This window comes from Heloderma suspectum, chromosome 8 (genome assembly GCF_057233095.1).
Source record: "Heloderma suspectum isolate Gila_16-S chromosome 8, 16-S_ref, whole genome shotgun sequence".
NCBI lineage: Eukaryota > Metazoa > Chordata > Lepidosauria > Squamata > Helodermatidae > Heloderma > Heloderma suspectum.
The window spans coordinates 25,243,747-25,260,934 of record NC_139465.1 but is presented as its reverse complement, the minus strand read 5'-3'; the positions used below and the strand labels follow the sequence as shown (position 1 = coordinate 25,260,934).

Here is a 17,188-nt window from a genome sequence, read left to right as displayed (position 1 = left end):
CAGTCTCTCAGCTTCCCAGTCTGCTGTATGGGCATAATAGTACTTGCCTGCCTTTATAGGGCCTTTGTAAAGATTTACTGTGAATGATTTGGATACCCTGCCAAAGCAACAACACAGTCCAGCTAAGTTGAAGTGTTTTTGTCTGATTTATTTCAGTGGGGGAAAGCTAAGCACGTGTTTGACTTTCACGTTGAAATTAGTGAATTGTAAAAGTGCTTAACTGGCTGTGGATCCATGACCAAACAATATGTTTGTCAATTTTGGTGCTCTCTCATTAGCCTTTCGAGAGACCTTTCCCTCAATGGGGCCTGTGTGCCTGCCAGGAGAGTAGGGACTTACCTGCATTCTTGTAGCCATTCTCCTGCTGTGGCAGGGCATGTTCCAACATAGCAAGACAACCCGTCCTGTTACTTTTGAACTCTGTGCAGTGGGGAGGGCCTTGTTGTCAAGTGCCAGGCCTCTGGTTGTCGTTGTAGTCACAGTGAAGACAAGCTCTTAATAAATAGCTTTTATTATGCAAGCCACAGCTAGAGCAGGTGCACTTCACGTTATAGATGTAATCTGCATACAGCAACACAGAGCTAACTTCTTTAGTCAGCTTTGCATAATACTAGTTAGACTACAGGAAGCTACCTTTGATGAAAGCACTTATGATAAGACGTTGCCATGAAACTGGTGCCAGCCGACAGTATAAAGCCTGAGTAGCTTTTCCAGTCCCACCGTCAGGGAGAATCTTCCCCTGGAGACCTCTTTTGAGAGGCCAGCTTTCTAGAACACCTCATGTCCCAAAGTTGCTCCTCCTTCCTCCCTGACATCTGATTCTTGGGTCTGTCACTCCCAGCTCCTCCCCCACCATAAGATCTTGCTTTCCCAGGGATGCAGAGGTCTTTGGCTGGCTTTATCCAGCTGATTAGCTAGCACCTGGAAAGACTCCTCTCTGCCACTGTTCCCCTGCCCTATCTCCTGCGACCTTGGTCTTTCCACCACCCCTTGTCCCTCTTCCTCATCTGACTCTGAATGAATTCCCACACTTTCTCAGAGTGTTTTTACAGAGGTGTTGGGGAGTCTAATCCTTACACATTAGGGCTTGGGGAGGGGTGGGAAGAGAGTGAAGGAAAGGAGGTAGATTTTATGAATGACCTGTCTTTTGCACCTCAGCTCATGTTGTAATGTCCTCCTCTCCCCCCCTCCCCTCTCTCTCTGCAGAGTCTCAAAACCTGCCAAAGCAGCCCCCGCTGCTGCTCGCCCTGGGCCAGGCGTCGGAGTGCTTGCGGCTCATGGCTCGCGTGGGCTTGGGTTCCTGCTCCTTTGCCAGAGTGGATGACTATTTGCACTAGCCACTGAGTGAGACAGAGTGACCCCTCCAGTGCTGCCACCATCACCTCTCCCCGCCTCGCGTTTCCCCCCGTCCCACCCCCACCAGCCTCCCCACACGCTGCCCAGCAGAAGGACACATTGCTGACTGAGGGGGGACCCTTGTTGCGCCTTCATTTCTCACCTTGGAAACTGCTGGCAGGGGCCCCCATCATCATCACCGCAGCCTGCTCTGCCCTGCCGCTCCTGCAGCACTCAGTATTTTCACTGGTCATTCTGATGTAGCGCCTTCCGACTTTAGGGTTTTATCTTTATTTTATTATTTTATTTCTCTGACTGAGCCACCAGTATTTATATCTGGAGAGTTTGTGCTGAGCTGGTTTCTACTAATTTAGAGATAAACTTGTATCTGAGTTGGTGATGGCCTGTTTTTATTTTCACAAGGGGAAACTGTTGGCATGCATGCCAGTGGCACGGTATTGTTCTCTAGCGTTAGTCCTCTTAGAGGGCAAGAGGTCTTCATGTGTTCCTCGGACTTCACCCCATGCCACCAGAGCTCTGCTGGTTCAGTGGAACGGTTCCCTTTGATTTCTTCCATGCCGTGTGACGGACCGGTCTGAGAAATCTGTGCTTAAGAGATGATCATTGCAAAGCTTCATCCCAGGGAAAGGCTGAAGATGAGAACCAAAGGTGCCCAGTACCTTGATCTAGCCCAGCCTTCTCCAACCCGATGGCCTCCATGTGTGTTGGACTACAGGTCCCATCATCCTCTGCCAGCACAGTCAAGAGCCCTGCTGGCTGGGGATGATGGGAATTTCCCCAAGCTGATGGCCTCCAGGTGTGTTGGACTACAGCTCCCATTATCCTCGGCCAGCATGGTCAAGGGCCCAACACATCTGGAGACCATCAGGTCAGGCCAGCCCTTTAGTAGAAGGTTGTCTGATGCTCTGAGAGAGATCCTGTTAATTGAGCACACCCCCAGGCCCCGTAGAGAGCAAGAAGATGCTACTGACTCAGATGCATTAGTCAGACAGAGCAAGTCATCCAGGCCCACTGCAGTTAGATAAGCATTTTCAATCTAACATGGTCATTTGAGTGGCAGCTACCATCGAAAAAGTAGGGCTCGCCCCCTAGAGGTGTAGGGGGTAGAGTGTCTTCCCCCTGTCTATTTCATTGTCCTGTTAATCTGAATTGTATCTTTCCAGTGGAATGGAAAGACGAGGCTGTGTGTCACTCCAGTCTCTTCTGTCTGGGCTAGAGGCCCGTTGCTAGGGCCTTTAACTTTGTCTGATGGCTGCCTCTTCATGCAGTCAAATCCTCTGAGTCACTGGGGCATCCAAGCTGAGAAGCCCCCAGTCTAGCTTTTGGGGCTCAGCTAGACACATGGGGAGCCAGCTCATATGTCCCTTACTGCCTATGGATCTTGGGTTTTACACTGATCTTAGACTCTCAGATATTTCTATGACAACAGTATGAAAATCTTATTTTTACCTGATTAATCACCAACTAAAATGTGAAATTGAGGACATAAGCCAATATTTCTTTTCCTTAAAAAAACACAAATCTGTAGTTTTTACTCCAGGGAGTAGCCGTTTTTGTTGTTGTTGGGCTGTCCACTTCAAAACCAGTACATTGCAGAAATCTGCTAGATATTGTGGGTGGAAAACAACTCTCATACCAGGTTAACTTATATGAGGGTGTATATATGTATTTCTTGCAATGCACATCAGGAGAAGTACACTGTACTAAAACCATTCTGTCTGGGAATAGTATGGATAATGAACTTGATGATCGTTGGTTTGCTGGTATATTTCAATATCTTGTCTATCTTTTAAAATGCTTTTCTAATGGGAAAATGAAAAAAAAAAGTTTTCCATTAATTCAACAAGCAAGGCATTTCGTTAAAGTGGTCTTTCAGTATTGCAGAAACTTATATAAGAGACAGACTCTTGATATGACAAATAACAGGTGTGTTCATTAAGGTAGAGAACAATGGTCACATTAGAAGGAAAGTGGCACTTTGGTTTGGGGCTTGGAGGGATAATGGGAGGAACACACACACACGTGCAATACACTTTGAACGTCTCCTGTACAAGCACCACTGATGGGAATGGGAGCTATCCCAGGTAATGGAAATGTTTCTGCACAATCCCCATTACTTGCAGTGCAGAAATTCAGTGGAGTCCGTCTAGGGTTGATAAAGATCCACCTTTGCTTGCAGGTGTGAACATAAGGCAGACAGTGTGCGTTTGGGGATTGGATTGGAAGAGAGCACATTGCTTCATCCTCTGCAGAAGTGGACTGAATATTTGTGAGAAAAACTACAAGAAAAAAGTGCAAATCAAAGAGATGACTGTGGAACACACAATTCCTAATTCTTGATTTCTTTCCCTTTTTTGTTGACTGTTCAATAGCATTGAATAATGGGCTGTAACTGGTCTCTGGTGCTGGTTAGATCAAAGCAGAATATCTTAAGTGCCACTTGCTCAAGGAAAACATCCCTTTTCATTATCCCTTTTGCCAGGTGTCAGCAATAACTGGCATTGCCTAGCCAACACGATCCCTGAATTGTTTTTTTCTTTTTGTGTGTGTGTTGCTTTTTTCTGTTATTTTTAACAGTTCTATCCTGCCTTGTACCTTTCTAAGTGCTCTCAATGCTAGCTTGCATATTTTAATACCAAACAAGGAAATTATAATACCATGAAATTGATCTCTCATCAAAGCCAGCTTAAAAACACAGATTGTTTTTTTTAATCCATCTCTACTAGCATCTTCAGCCATGCATCTTAGAAGGCAAATGCCTGTGCAAACAGCCATGTCTTCACACCGTCCCCAATCCCATTCTCTCTCGCAGCTGTTCTACAGTCTTCCTTTGGCTGTGGTTGCTGTTTACTGGATTTCACATTTTAGGATTTCATTTTTAATTTTTACCCATTCTGGATGAGTCTTCTGCAAGCAGTCTCCTCCCTGCTTTGGGACAGACTTCCTTCATGCTTACTTACCCCTTACCCCGGCCTGTTTTCTTCAGTTTTCACATTCCTTTCTTTTACAAAGTTGCTTTGAGGGGCTTACTTGTGTTAATTAGCTTCTCCATTCTCCCAAGCTGTGGTTGATTTTTCATTCCTTGCCTTGAGGCTCCCTCCTCAATCTTTTTCTTGGATTTTTGCACTCTCAGAAAATTTTCTCAGGCAGAAAACAGTGTAACCCATCTTACTATAGCTTGCACTGTATTGCCAAGTAATCTCTAAAAGAACAAGTTCTTTTGTGTGTTCTTGATCTAAGACAATCTGCTTGCTTTGATCACACAGGCAAGTGTTTGATCTCATGGCCCTGTAGACAGTGCTAATACCCCTCATCACAGTTTAGGAAAACATTCAGTGCCAGTCAGTTCAGCTCAGGATACAAGAATTCCCTTCTTCTGGACCTGATGCTTAGACCCAGAAACTCTTTGAGGGTATAGCCAAGGTGTAGCTGTTTATATCAAAGCCTATAACAATTGCTCTTAAATGAACAGACTACAGTATAAATGTATGCCATTCGAAAAAAAATTGGACACCATCTAACGCTGAATTGTGAACAGTTCTCTCCCCTGCCACCAGAAAACGTGCATTGGCTTTGGATGCAATATATCTTACCCCAGATTTTCATCTATAGGGAGAAAATTACAGAGTTCACAACATCCTTCCATTCCTGAACATTTGCCATATAGATGGAACATGGACTGAAAGTTCCTAGTTACAGTGTTTCTAGATTCTGCACTGGGAAATCTCAGCAGCTCCAGAATCCCATAATGTGTCACTGTTTGCTCTGTAATCCGGCAGTGGAATGGACCCTATATGTTACGGCTAGCATATGCTGCCTGTGTTTTGAAATCTTATACTAAGGAATGGTCCCACATCAACAGATAAAGTAGCAACTCTCTCCTATAGAAGCCCCCTTACATTAGCATCATACAAACAAGAATTCCCACAGATAAAGGGCTGGGGGTGGGAGTTCTCTCATCTCATATAGTAACAGGTGTTGTAACATAAGTGGAGAGATGGCTTTGTAGAGGGACAGTCCCATAGAACTTGATTGAGAACATGATCTCAGTGAGGCTTGCCAAAGCCTTTCTGTGGTCTTAGTTTTAGATTAGCATGTCATTTTCAGCCAACCTACGTGTCGTGCAAAATGAGACCTACCAGACCACACACTGCCTGAGCTTTGGTTCTGTAGGCCTTTTGTAATATGGCCTTGTCAAAGGTGGCACCAGAGGTCCAGCAAGGCAAAATGTCTGTTGCATCCCAAGATTAAGATCCAAGAGTGATATTAATCCTTTAATCACAGATGGGAGCATGCCTCCCGCCGCTACCCCAAGAATCCATCCCTTCATCAAGCACAGTCTGCTTTTAGTTCTGCACCAGGACTGGCTATCTGGATGCCAATAGCCAAACCTGAGGGTTTTAAAAAAAGAATTGTGGAGGGATGAACAGGTGTGGCACTGGGGTTTGCCAGCATGCCATTGGCAAGTGGGCACTGGGGCTTTGTCCACCGCACTTCCTTTCTCGATGTTCAACAAAACTAGTTGCTACCTAAAAATCTGGTAGCCTCAATTCACCTTTGTGTAGTTGGCTGACACTGCTTACAGAAGTACTCTGAAGTGTATTGGAATGAACATCTTAAGATCTACTATGAAGTGGAAATATTTAAGGTTTTAATCTTCAGGCTGAGTAATTTTTTTGTTTTGAGTTTTTAATTTTCCGGGGTGCATGTGCTCATCTTGAATCTGCGAACAGCAACATGTTGGGGGGCTGGCAGGCCATGGCTGGGTGACATCTTTGAACTCAAGCTAGGCCCAAAATGGAAACAATGTAATGAACAGATGCTAATTCAATCCCTCTCCACCTTTTTCCTGTTGTTCAGAACTCAGGTAACCAGCTCTAGCATGGAATGTCATGACACTTTTGTTTCTTTATTTTTTCTAATAATGTCATCCATCAACTGTACAAAACAAAAAACCCAACCACCAAATAAACAGGCTGAGCAAAATCTTAGCTCCACAAGGCATCCGTCATCACTTGGGATTTTCTCTTCATTGAGGACGTCAGCTCAATGGACATCCTGCCAAACTGTGCACATTGGTTCAGTCTCTGCTTAGTATTTGTGAGTTCAGTTATCCAACCAACGCTAGCATGAAACCTTCCAAGGGGAGGAAATTTTAACTGAAGAAAAAAAATTATTGAAAAAAATGTACTGGAAATATGGTAAAGAAACCCACATTCTGTTGTATTTTGACAGAATTATTTTTTATTAAAATATACATCCATGTGCAATGGCCAGTATCCTGTGTCACTGTCTTATGCTCCATTCTGGTGCTGCTTGTGTATGCCGTCTGCTTGAAGAAGGGCTGTAGTTCAGTAGGAAAGCATATGCTTTGAATGCACCAGGCCCCTGGTTAAATTCCTGACATCTCCAGATAGACTTGGGGAACCCTCCTGTTGGAAACCCTGAAGAGCCGTTGCCACTCCATGAAGACAATCCTGGGCTGAGTAGTCTAAGTTGGTATAAGGCAGCTTCCTGTAGGGTGTGTGTGTGTGTGTGTGTGTGTGTAGAGGTGCATCTGTGTCTGTGTTCATACCTCTGTGCCAGATCATGAGTTCATGCAGGTCTGTGCAAGACTATTTGCACTGGATTTTGTGGGGTAGTTCCTGACCTCTCAGATAGGTACAGCAGGCAGCTGTGGTGGTGTGTGTTTTGGATGGGTACACCAGTCTGAAACTGGGTGAAGGCAAGCTTTGGATCAGTGATACCTACAAGAATGTGAATATTTAACTTTTCACTTAGGTCATATCTTAGAGGCTTGTGCTTTCTTCAGGTAAGCTAGTGCCATGACAGATTCCAAGGGTTTAAAAAGTTCTCACAGCAGCAATTAAAGCAAAAAAAATAAAATCATACCTGCATAAAATCTAACGTACTAAAAGCAAAGCATTTCTATCAAAATCCAGAGCTGCCACCATGGTATCCCTTATGAGTAAATAGACCATATGCCTCTTGAGATGGTATACGGCAGAGCAGTAATATGTGGCTCAGTTCCAGGTTTCTGTAAGTGGGGGCATGAGTGGGAAACCAGGGCCAGGAAAGCAAGCTTTCTAGCCAGGCTTCTCACTGTGGACCTGTAGGTTTCTCTGTTCATTTAAAAATGTTATCTTAATTGCTTCCCATAATTGCAAATGGTCCTTCCCTAGTGTTTTCCTCCTAGACATTTTGAGGTGCTTAAGTTTCTCTAATTAAACCAAAACGTCTTTTTGCCAATAGCATATAGCGCAACTGAGCCTTTTGCATGTAGGTGGGTGCTGAATCTAGAAACAAATTGGTGGAACCGCTAAATGGGTCTGTTCTTGGGAAATGGCATCACTAGCAGTTCAAAACAAAATACATTTTTAAAGATCTTTACATGTGGAGGGCAGGATCTGTACTTGTATTTGATTACAGGTTTCAGTTGGTTGAAATTTCAGTTACAACCATAGCAATGATACCAGATTACCACAATCAGGAACGCAAACGCAACAGCTGCAATGGGCTCAGCAGTGATGTTATATCTTCAGTTGTGCGATCTGAACTGCCACAAAAGCTTGTTTTACTGTAATTGTACTGGACTTCCATAATCCTGATAGCATGAGCATCTTATGCTAAATCCTGTAATTTTGGGAGCAAAGCATACAAATCATGGATTTGAGTTTGGCAAGATATTAGGCCAATCAAAGTCTATTTGATCATGCAAGGTTATGTTATGGTCCATAATCTCCAGATTCCCAGCTTTCATTTTTAAAAAGCAAGTCTCTAGCCTTTGGAGAACCCAAGATATGAGGCAAATGTGCAGCCCCTGTTCTGCCCATTCATTTTGTGAGAAACTCACCTGCTCCCACCTTTTAGCATTTTTAGTCAATGAATGAGTCACAGCAATGGCTAGCACACCACTATCTGGGTGTGTTAACTTTTCTGGGAGTGTTAAGCTTTTTTGGGGATCTTCCCTGTTAGGAAATAGTTGCAGCTGCAAAGAAAGCCATTTAAAAATCCAGGCGTTTCCTGTAGCTGGATTTGGGCAGTAGTGTTTCTACCAAAAAATAAAAAGCAGCAAAGACAGGAGGTGGTGATCTTTCTAGCTCAAGTCTTGTTAATATGTTTTTTCCTGAGTGTATAAATATTTTTAACATTACCTTGCGAATGTATGCAGATACAGTTCATCCTTATACCCATGTTGCAGGAGGTAAGGCTGTGGCTGAGAAAGTGTGGATTACAGAAGTCCTGCAAAGTAGCCCAGTGTTGTTCCCATTTTGGGGAGGGGTGCGTGTTAGAGTAGTGTATGACAACTCTGCAGCATAGTCCAGTGTTGTTGGTGTTTCAGGGAAGTACAGATGGGTCTGTAAAATTGATTGTAGCAGCAGTGCAATTAAGGGTTAGAATGGGTTGTTGCGATTACATATATATAAAGAGAATCTGCCGTTTTTAGCTCTCACAGGAGGCCCAAGTGGAACCTCTCCCCATCTCTTTCTTAGTGGTAGCCTTGGAGCGGAGACAGTGTGCCATGCTGCTTTTCCAAAGTTAGTGTTTTCTCATGTATTCTAGAAATAAAGAAACCTCTCGTGAAGGTACCTGAATCTGTTGTGCGTTGCCTGTAGAGCAGACCCTAGCAGTAGGATGCAAGCTGAGTAATTCACCCACCCCAATATTAGCCATGCCCTTCAATCCTGTCATGGCCTTTGGCCCAAAGGACCATTACAGGGGTGAAAGGAGTCATGGAAATAACTGAGGGTTTCAGCTGTGGGTAGAAAGATACTGTCTGTACACCAGCCAGGTTTACCTACTGAGAAACAACAGAGGGGTGTCAGGAATGAATTGGAGCGTGTAGAGATAGTTATCAGTTCAGACTCAGAATGGGAACAGCCAGGACTGGGGGAGGTTCCTTCCCTAGCGAGCTCAGATATGGCAAGGTGTTCTCAAGACTTTGGCGCACGATGGCTCGACCTGAAGCACCCCCCCCCTTTCCTCCTCCATGAGAACCCAGGTCTCGGGGGAGGAGGAGAGTGAGAGGTGTGACTTGAGAGATGCTAGGGTCCATCGCAGAATGAAGCGGGAAAAGTTAGAGGTGTGACTTGAGGGATGCTAGGGTCCATCGCAGAATGAAGCGGGAAAGGTTAGAGGTGTGACTTGAGGGATGCTAGGGTCCATCGCAGAGCGAAGCAGGAAAAGTTAGAGGTGGAGCTCAGATGCTCCTCCAGGTTGGCTATGCGTGACAGCCTATGTAGGGGGGAGCAACTGTAAGGGAAGGGCGTCCCCCCTAAGCTAGTCTGGCCGGGAAGTTCTTGTTCAAACTGCCGGCAACTTCTCTATCTTCCACTTTGGCTCCTTTATTGGTATTCGTAATTGTGTGGAGTGGCTGTTTCCTTTGTAGCCTGAGAGTTTCCTAGAATTTGCATCTGTAAAGAACCTGGTCGTTAACTAATAAAGTAGTGAGCCTCAAGCCTGGTATCCTGGAGTGTGTTGACTGTGAAGAGAGAGAGGATGAAGGAACTTGACAAGGGGTAGACGTGGTATACACATTTCTCAGAGGCTAGATCTACCTATTTTGGTAGACCTGGTGGCCAAGTCTTATCGCTGCTAGGGATGTCAGAGAATTCCGCCACGGATCTCAGTGAGGCCGAATGCCAGTGCATTCGGCCCCCCGAAATCTGTGGCGGAACAGCCTGCCACCCCCCCCCGCGGATCCCCCCCGGGACGAGACTTACCTGGGGCGGATGTTCCGGGCGGTGGCGGCTCTGGCGGCGGCGGCGGCTCTGGCGGCAGCTGGTCTTCCAACTGGCTGCCGCTGCCACCATCTGCAGTCTTGTTGGGGTGTTTTTTTTTTTTTTACAAGACGTGATAGGCTATGTAAAGATTTATGTAGCCTATCATGGCTGGGTAAAAAAAAAAAAACGCGTACGCAAATGGCGGCCGGCCGCCGCCATTTGCATTCCTTATTTTTGGCCGTCTTAGTCTACGTAAATATTTACATAGACTATGACGGCGAAAATAAAGGGGAACACAAATAGCGTAGCGGGCGCTATTTGCGTCCCTTTTTGATTCGCCGTTTTAGCCTACGTAAATATTAAGCATACACATATGCTTGTGCTGGGAAAGCAGGGGGGAACATAGGGATGGGAAACGAGTCCCCTTTCTATCCGCACGATCTCTATAACGAAGGTGTGAGGTAGTTGCTTCCTAAGGCAATAAACCAAGCCAAGGAGAATTGGAGAATTGCAGGTTCAGTAAAGTGCTTTGCAGGCTTCAGGAAATCTGTGCTTTAAACTCTGTATTCAATTCAGGGAGATCTCTGTAAATTCAGATGTAGGCATTCAGGGGTCAAGCCTCATTCAGCATAATGAGAGTTATGAGGGTTTGTTGTGGGAAAGAGAGCAGTAAACACAAAGACGGGGAAGCCAGCCCCCACTGTAACCCAATGCTGCGCAGGATCTCTATAACGAAGGGTTGAAGTAGTTACTTCCTTAGGTAGTGAACCAAACAACGGAGAATCAGAGCCTCAAGATCGTGCTTTACAGCACTTAGGGAATTGGGCTTTAAACTGTGCCATTTCAGTTGAGGGGAATCCTTAAATTCTGGTGCGGGCATTCAGGGGACAAGCCTCATTGAGCACAATGGGAGTTACTTCCAAGTAGACACACACATGATTGTGCTGGGAAAGAGGGTGGGGGAGAACACAGGGATGGGAAACAAGTCCCCTTTCTAACCAGATGGTGCCCAGGATCTCAAAAATGAAGGGTTGAAATAGTTACTTCCTTATGCAATAAACCAAACAATGGAGAATTGGAGCCTAGAGATTGGGCTTTACAGCACGTAGGGAAGCTGGGCTTTAACCTGTGCCATTTCAATTGAGAGGGATCTCTATAAGTTCTGATGTGGGCACTCAGGGCAGAAGCCTCATTGAGCACAACGGGAGTTACTTCTGACTAGACAGTATTGGTTTGTGCTAGGAAACACCCCTTGACGGCGGTCATGGTAAAAGGCACACCCCTGGCAGGGCTAGCATACCCAAGGTAAATGCGGGGGTTGGGGCACACAGCAACTATACTGCCGAGAACCCAACTTGAGGGAAAGAATCGTATCTGGTTTTTCTGTGATAAGCTCTGGGGTGACTGCTGGATGGGCACGATGTCATGTATCCCTAATGACCTCCAAACACAGCCAGCTCAGAGTAAATCACTCATGGAGACATCCCCTAGGGGATCTTAAGCACTTTCCCCACCTGTCAAAAGTGCTAAGATCTCCCAGTTAGCCAAAGACCCTTGTGATTTAAACTGCCACTTCTACCTCGTGGATCCCCTCCTTCTCATTCAGAGGGGATCCACAGCACTGGGTTTCTGTAGAAAAGTGGACACCACCCCATTTCCCTACCCCAAAGCAAATAACTGCTTCTATTTTGACAGCTGCCAAAATAGAAGCAGTTACAGAGATCTGAGGAGAGAAAGGGGAGCCTTAGGCACCCTTAACACATGCAGGGGACCAGGGCAAGTGGGGATTCCTAGCAGGGCACCCACAAGGTTCAAGGCAAGGCATTGAACCCTGGGGACAATCTTAGGGAGTGATCTACAGCCTTTCCCCCCACCTCTCAACTGTGCAAGGCTGTCAAAACAGCCTTGATAAAGTGTTGCCTTGTGTGTTTCACATACATGGGAGAGGCAAAACCAAGCCCCTATATTTTTGGATACCGACAGTTGCACACTTCTGTAACTGCAGAGAAAAAGAAAATTGAAATAAAGGGCAGTGGAGACTAATGGCTCTGATTTCGGTGGGGTTGAGAATCAATCTATTCTGGGTTTCAGTCAGAAACAGCCAGAACTCTGAAGGAGCTATCTAAGCTGCTGAACCTATTTTGGGTTCAACACCTTGGATAGTTCCTTTAGAATTCTGGCTGAAACCCAGAATGGAATTACAGCTCCACCAAAATTGGAACCACCAGCTTCCACTGATAATTTGTTGTTGTTTGTTTATATAGTGCTATCATTGCACATGGCACTGTACAGAATAAAACTATTAATTATTAAATTTATTAATCGCCCATCTAGCTGGTCACCCAGCCACTCTGGGAGATGTACAACATACAATAAAAACAGTTCAAAACAATAAATAAATAAATAAATAAATAAATAAATAAATAAATAAATAAATAAAACAATAGGACAGGAAATACTTGCCACAAAGGCATGCTTTCGAATAAAATCACAAAATAAAACCAAAGGGGGGGGGGAAGGGAATACAGCAGGCAGGCACAGAAAAACACTACACAGCTAAATAATTAACATTACCAATTATAATAAAATCTAAACTAAAATTCAAAAGTGTTAGAAAAGAGAGAGGTTTTTAACAGATTTTAAAACAGTAATTGAACCAACAGTCCACAAAAACTCTGGAAGAGAATTCCAAGAGTAAGGACCAGCAACAGGGAATGGACAGAGCCAGGCAAGGGAAGTAGAAACCCTTGGTTGGGTAAGGAGCAAGGCATTCAAAGAGCGAAGAACGCGAGCAGGTCTGTGATGCGCAATAAGGGCTGAAAGATAAGGAGGAGCTAGACCATGACAAGCTTTAAAAGTCAAAAGAAGAAGCTTGTACTGAATCCTAGACTGAACAGGGAGCCAGTGAAGGGATTTCAGAAACGGAGTAAGATGATCAAAGCGACGGGCCAAGAAAATACTCTTAGCGGCAGAGTGCTGAAGAGAAACCAAAGAATGAATATGAGATAAAGGAAGACCAGTCAAGAGACGACTCCAATAGTCAAGACGAGAAATGACCAGGGCATGAACAAACGTGGCAGAAGAGACAGATAACAACAGCTGAATCCTGGCAAGATTATGCAGGAAGAAATGACAAAACTTGGCTAGAGCTTCAATAATGTGGAACAAAGGAAACAGAGGAATCGAAAATGAATCCGAGAGTATGTGCTTCCTCAACCGGATAGAGAATGATGACATCATTAACAGTAATGGAAAATGTATGTTGGAGAGAGGACTTGGGAGGAAAAACAAGCAATTCTGTCTTTGCCATATTACGTTTTAGATGACAATGAAGCATCGAAGCTGAGGTATCCAAAATACATGCTTAAATGCAATCTTGAACCTCAGAAGAAGAATCTGGGGATGAAAGATATAACTGTGTATCATCGGCATACAAATGGTATTGGAGGCCATGAGATTGAATAAGATCACCTAAGGATAACATATAGAGAGAAAACAACAGCAGGCCCAGAACTGAACCCTGTGGAACCCCAACTAAAAGGGGAAAGGAAGATGAAGTGTAGCCATTAGCCAGCACATTAAATGGCTGACTTGACAGGAAGCAAGCCAGTTAAAAACGGAATGAAACTTGAAACAATAATTTTATCACATAAAACTTAAATTGCATTGAAACGTCTTATACCTTGTAAATAAAGATTCATTTTTTATTTGTTCTTTCAAACCACGCCATTCTCGGTCTCGGTAGTTGTCAGAAAAAGGGTTAGATGAAACTTGGAAAGAAATCAGCCATAGCCTATGAATTTACATTCACTCAGGCACACAAAAATGGAAGATTCCCTCCTCATGAGGAGGAGGAGGGTGGCAGCATTCTAATAAAGGTTTATAGAAAGGTTTTCTATTTAAAAAGGGAGAAAAACAGAAGAGTAGTGGTTGCTGGGGTTATAGTTGATGTAATCCTTCCACACACATTTGATCCAAGGTATTGTCTCAAGGAAGAGGTTGAGAGAATATACAGGTACTGAAATTCTGGAGCTAGAATCAGCACTTGCTGTTATAAGCATATTTATAAGGGTTTATAAGTGGTGATGATATAATTTATAAGTGGTGATGATATAATAACCACAGGTGTGGTAAAGGAGGTACATTGCACAAAGTCATTCGCCGAAAGAGAGGGAGGAAGAGATGGCAGGACAGTCTTTAAAAGAGAATTAAAAGTCGCTGGGGATGCCTGGCATTCAGCTGAATTAACGATGAGTCATGCTGCTGTTTAGCCGAGGAGATAGCAGAAGAAAAAGAAGGAAGAATGAATGTGTAATGAATATAATCTGCCCACTCCCTAGTCCTAGCCCTAAATGGCTGCCAGTCCATTTCCGGGCCCAATTCAAAGTGCTGGTGTTAACATTCAAAGCCCTTAACGGCTTGGGGCCAGGTTATCTGAAGGATCGCCTCCTCCCATATGCGCCTGCCCGGACCTTAAGATCATCGTCAGCGGCCCTTCTCCGTGAGCCCCTGCCAAAGGAAGTGAGGCGGGTGGCTACTAGGAGGAGAGCTTTTTCTGCTGTGAGACCCTGGCTCTGGAATGAGCTCCCTAGTGAGGTTTGCCTGGCATCTATATTGTATTCCTTTCGGCGCCAGGTGAAGACCTTTTTATTTTCCCAGGCATTTTAGCATTTTAGCTTTCTAAACTTTTAGCTTTGCTGTTTTAAAAATTTGTATTTTAAACTCCTGCACTGCTGCTAGGTTTTATTGTGGTTGTATTGTTATATTGTGGTTTTAATGTTCTATATATTTTAAATTGTTTTATTGCGTGTTGTTTGGTTTTAATTTTTGTGAACCGCCCAAAGAGCTTTGGCTATTGGGTGGTATAGAAATGAAATGAATGAATGAATGAATGAATGAATGAATGATCTGCCCACTCCCTAGTCCTCCACCAGAGGCGTTCAGTCACCCAGGCACAAGAATGGAGAAAACGAGTAAAGGGAACTTCACTCGCAGAAGCATTCATGTCAATGGTCGGGCAAAATTATCACGGGTTGAAGATAAAGAATTAAAAATGGACACAGCTGAGTCCAAGGAGCCAGCAGAAATAACAGAAGGAAGAGAAGTGGACAATGCTTGAGGAAAAAGCCTCATGATTAACAGAATGCAGGTTGCGGACAGAGGGAGAAACAGAACATAAGGAAAGAGGATTATAGGTAACCATGAAAGAAACGAAATGATGGTTGGACAAAGGAAACTCGTCAACAGAGAGATCAGAGACGGAGCAATTCTTCGGAAAACCAAGAGCAAGACAATGGCAAAGGAATGTGTGGATGAGTCATACCAGAGGTTAAGATGAAAAGAAGAAGATAGAGTAAATGTAGAGCTGCAGAGTCCTGGGCATCACCCACATGAATATTTAAGTCTCCCAAAGTAAGGATGAAATGGCAGTATCATGGGCAGGAAGCCAGGTTCAGTGAGAGTGAGAAGATGACGAGTTCTAGAAATAAATAAATCATGAACGATAACAGCTTTAGGAGCAATACAGCGGCAATTCCTTACACAACAAGCAACAGGGAGCTGAGAGGGGAAGACGCTGAATAGGAACTAAATTCACAATGAGAACGAGTCATTAGATAGAAAACAGAAGAAATAGCATTAGAAAGTAGAAAATGAGCAGAAAGAAAACGTTTAATGCCAAAAAGAGAAAACAAACAGGTTACAAAAGGATTATAAAATTCCGTCCCAGCTACCACCAACCGTGGCCAGCCAAGAAACATGAGACAACAGAACAGCTAGATCACTACAAAACAGTATGAAAACAAACTCAAAAATGGCTACCGTCCAGTCTAGCTAGAGGGTCATAAAGAATATCAGGAAAGCAACAACTGTGAAGAGCTGGGGCCGGGAGTTCTCAACAGTCGCCCAACAAGTTGGACCTGCAACCCAGCCTCCAAACAGAAGTATCTGAAGAAAAGTTCAGTCAAGGAGTCAGGATGCCAATAAATGAGAACAGGTGGAACCAGGTAGTAAGCAAAGACTTACATCCAAAGAACTCAGGTCCACTCGATGTACAGTTTATGGCCCTGCTGAGAATAAAAAATCAATCTTGTTAAGCCGCTGTCTCTTCAGTGATTTTCACTCCAAATCCCACACTGCCTATGTCAACAGCCTGGGATATCAAAAGCAGGGAGTGAATAAAGTAACTGCATCTTCAGCCCAGCCTCCAAAGCAACAGGGCTAAGTGGAAAGGCCAGCTGAAAGAGCAAAAGGTCTGCAAGTAGGAACAATACTATCCACCACAATTGCAGTGGTGTTGAACTCAAGCATAATAGTAAGAATAATGAACAATATCTTCAGCCCAGTCTCCAGCCCAATCGAAGAAGCGGCTGATAAAGAGGCAACACAGAAGGAGCCAAGGAAGCAACGACAAAACAGTCTCCTTCAAATCACTCTATCCCACGCACAGTCTGCGATATCAGCCCTGCAAGGCGAGTAGTGGGATGTAAATAAACGATATCAGGGCCAAGTGGAGGACTCAGACGGGAGAGCAGGCGAGTATAATCCAGGCCTCCTCTATTCAATCCCCCATTATTGCAGCTGTGTAGTGATAAAGGGCCCCTTTGCGCACATAAAATGGGGCTGGGAACATGCGAAAAAACTTCTCCCAGCTCCGTTTTTTGCACAAGAAAAGAAAAATAGGTTTTTTTATTTAAAGGGGCTCTGACCATGAAGGAGATTATGGCTGGAGAGAGGATGAGGGCTTGGTGGGAGCTGGAGGGGCAGTGGCAGCCCCTCCCAACTTCTATTTGAGCATTTTGGGGGGGCTGGCACTGCCAAGGGGAAAGGGGCACTGAAAAAAAAAGCTGTGATCGTGATCAGTATGGTTGCAGGGGGGCTTAGCAGCAGACAAGATGGGTTCTGCCGCCAAGTGCCCTGGGATGCCAGACTGAGCTGGGTGGAGGACTGAGGGGGAAGTGGGGGGAAACAAGCTACACACTGTGGGTGGTGTGCCCAATCGTCTGTCAGGCGCCCCAACCACACACTGGGGGTTATTCGCAAAACAACCCCCAGTGCCTAGCTTGTCACCCACCTGGTTTAAGATCATCCCGTGGGGATTTGAATTCGGA

The 17,188-nt window shown here is 44.6% G+C and overlaps 1 protein-coding gene across 1 annotated transcript in view; it reads left to right on the top strand.

The window, feature by feature from the left end:
- Nucleotides 1-1,733, top strand: part of RANBP10 (RAN binding protein 10) — a 55,499-nt gene extending 53,766 nt beyond the window's left edge. The window contains exon 14 of the mRNA XM_084813207.1: nucleotides 1,207-1,733. Coding sequence (XP_084669333.1) covers nucleotides 1,207-1,337 — 131 coding nt within the window. The 3' untranslated portion in view covers nucleotides 1,338-1,733. The remainder of the gene's footprint in view (nucleotides 1-1,206) is intronic.
- Nucleotides 1,734-17,188: the final 15,455 nt, after the last annotated feature.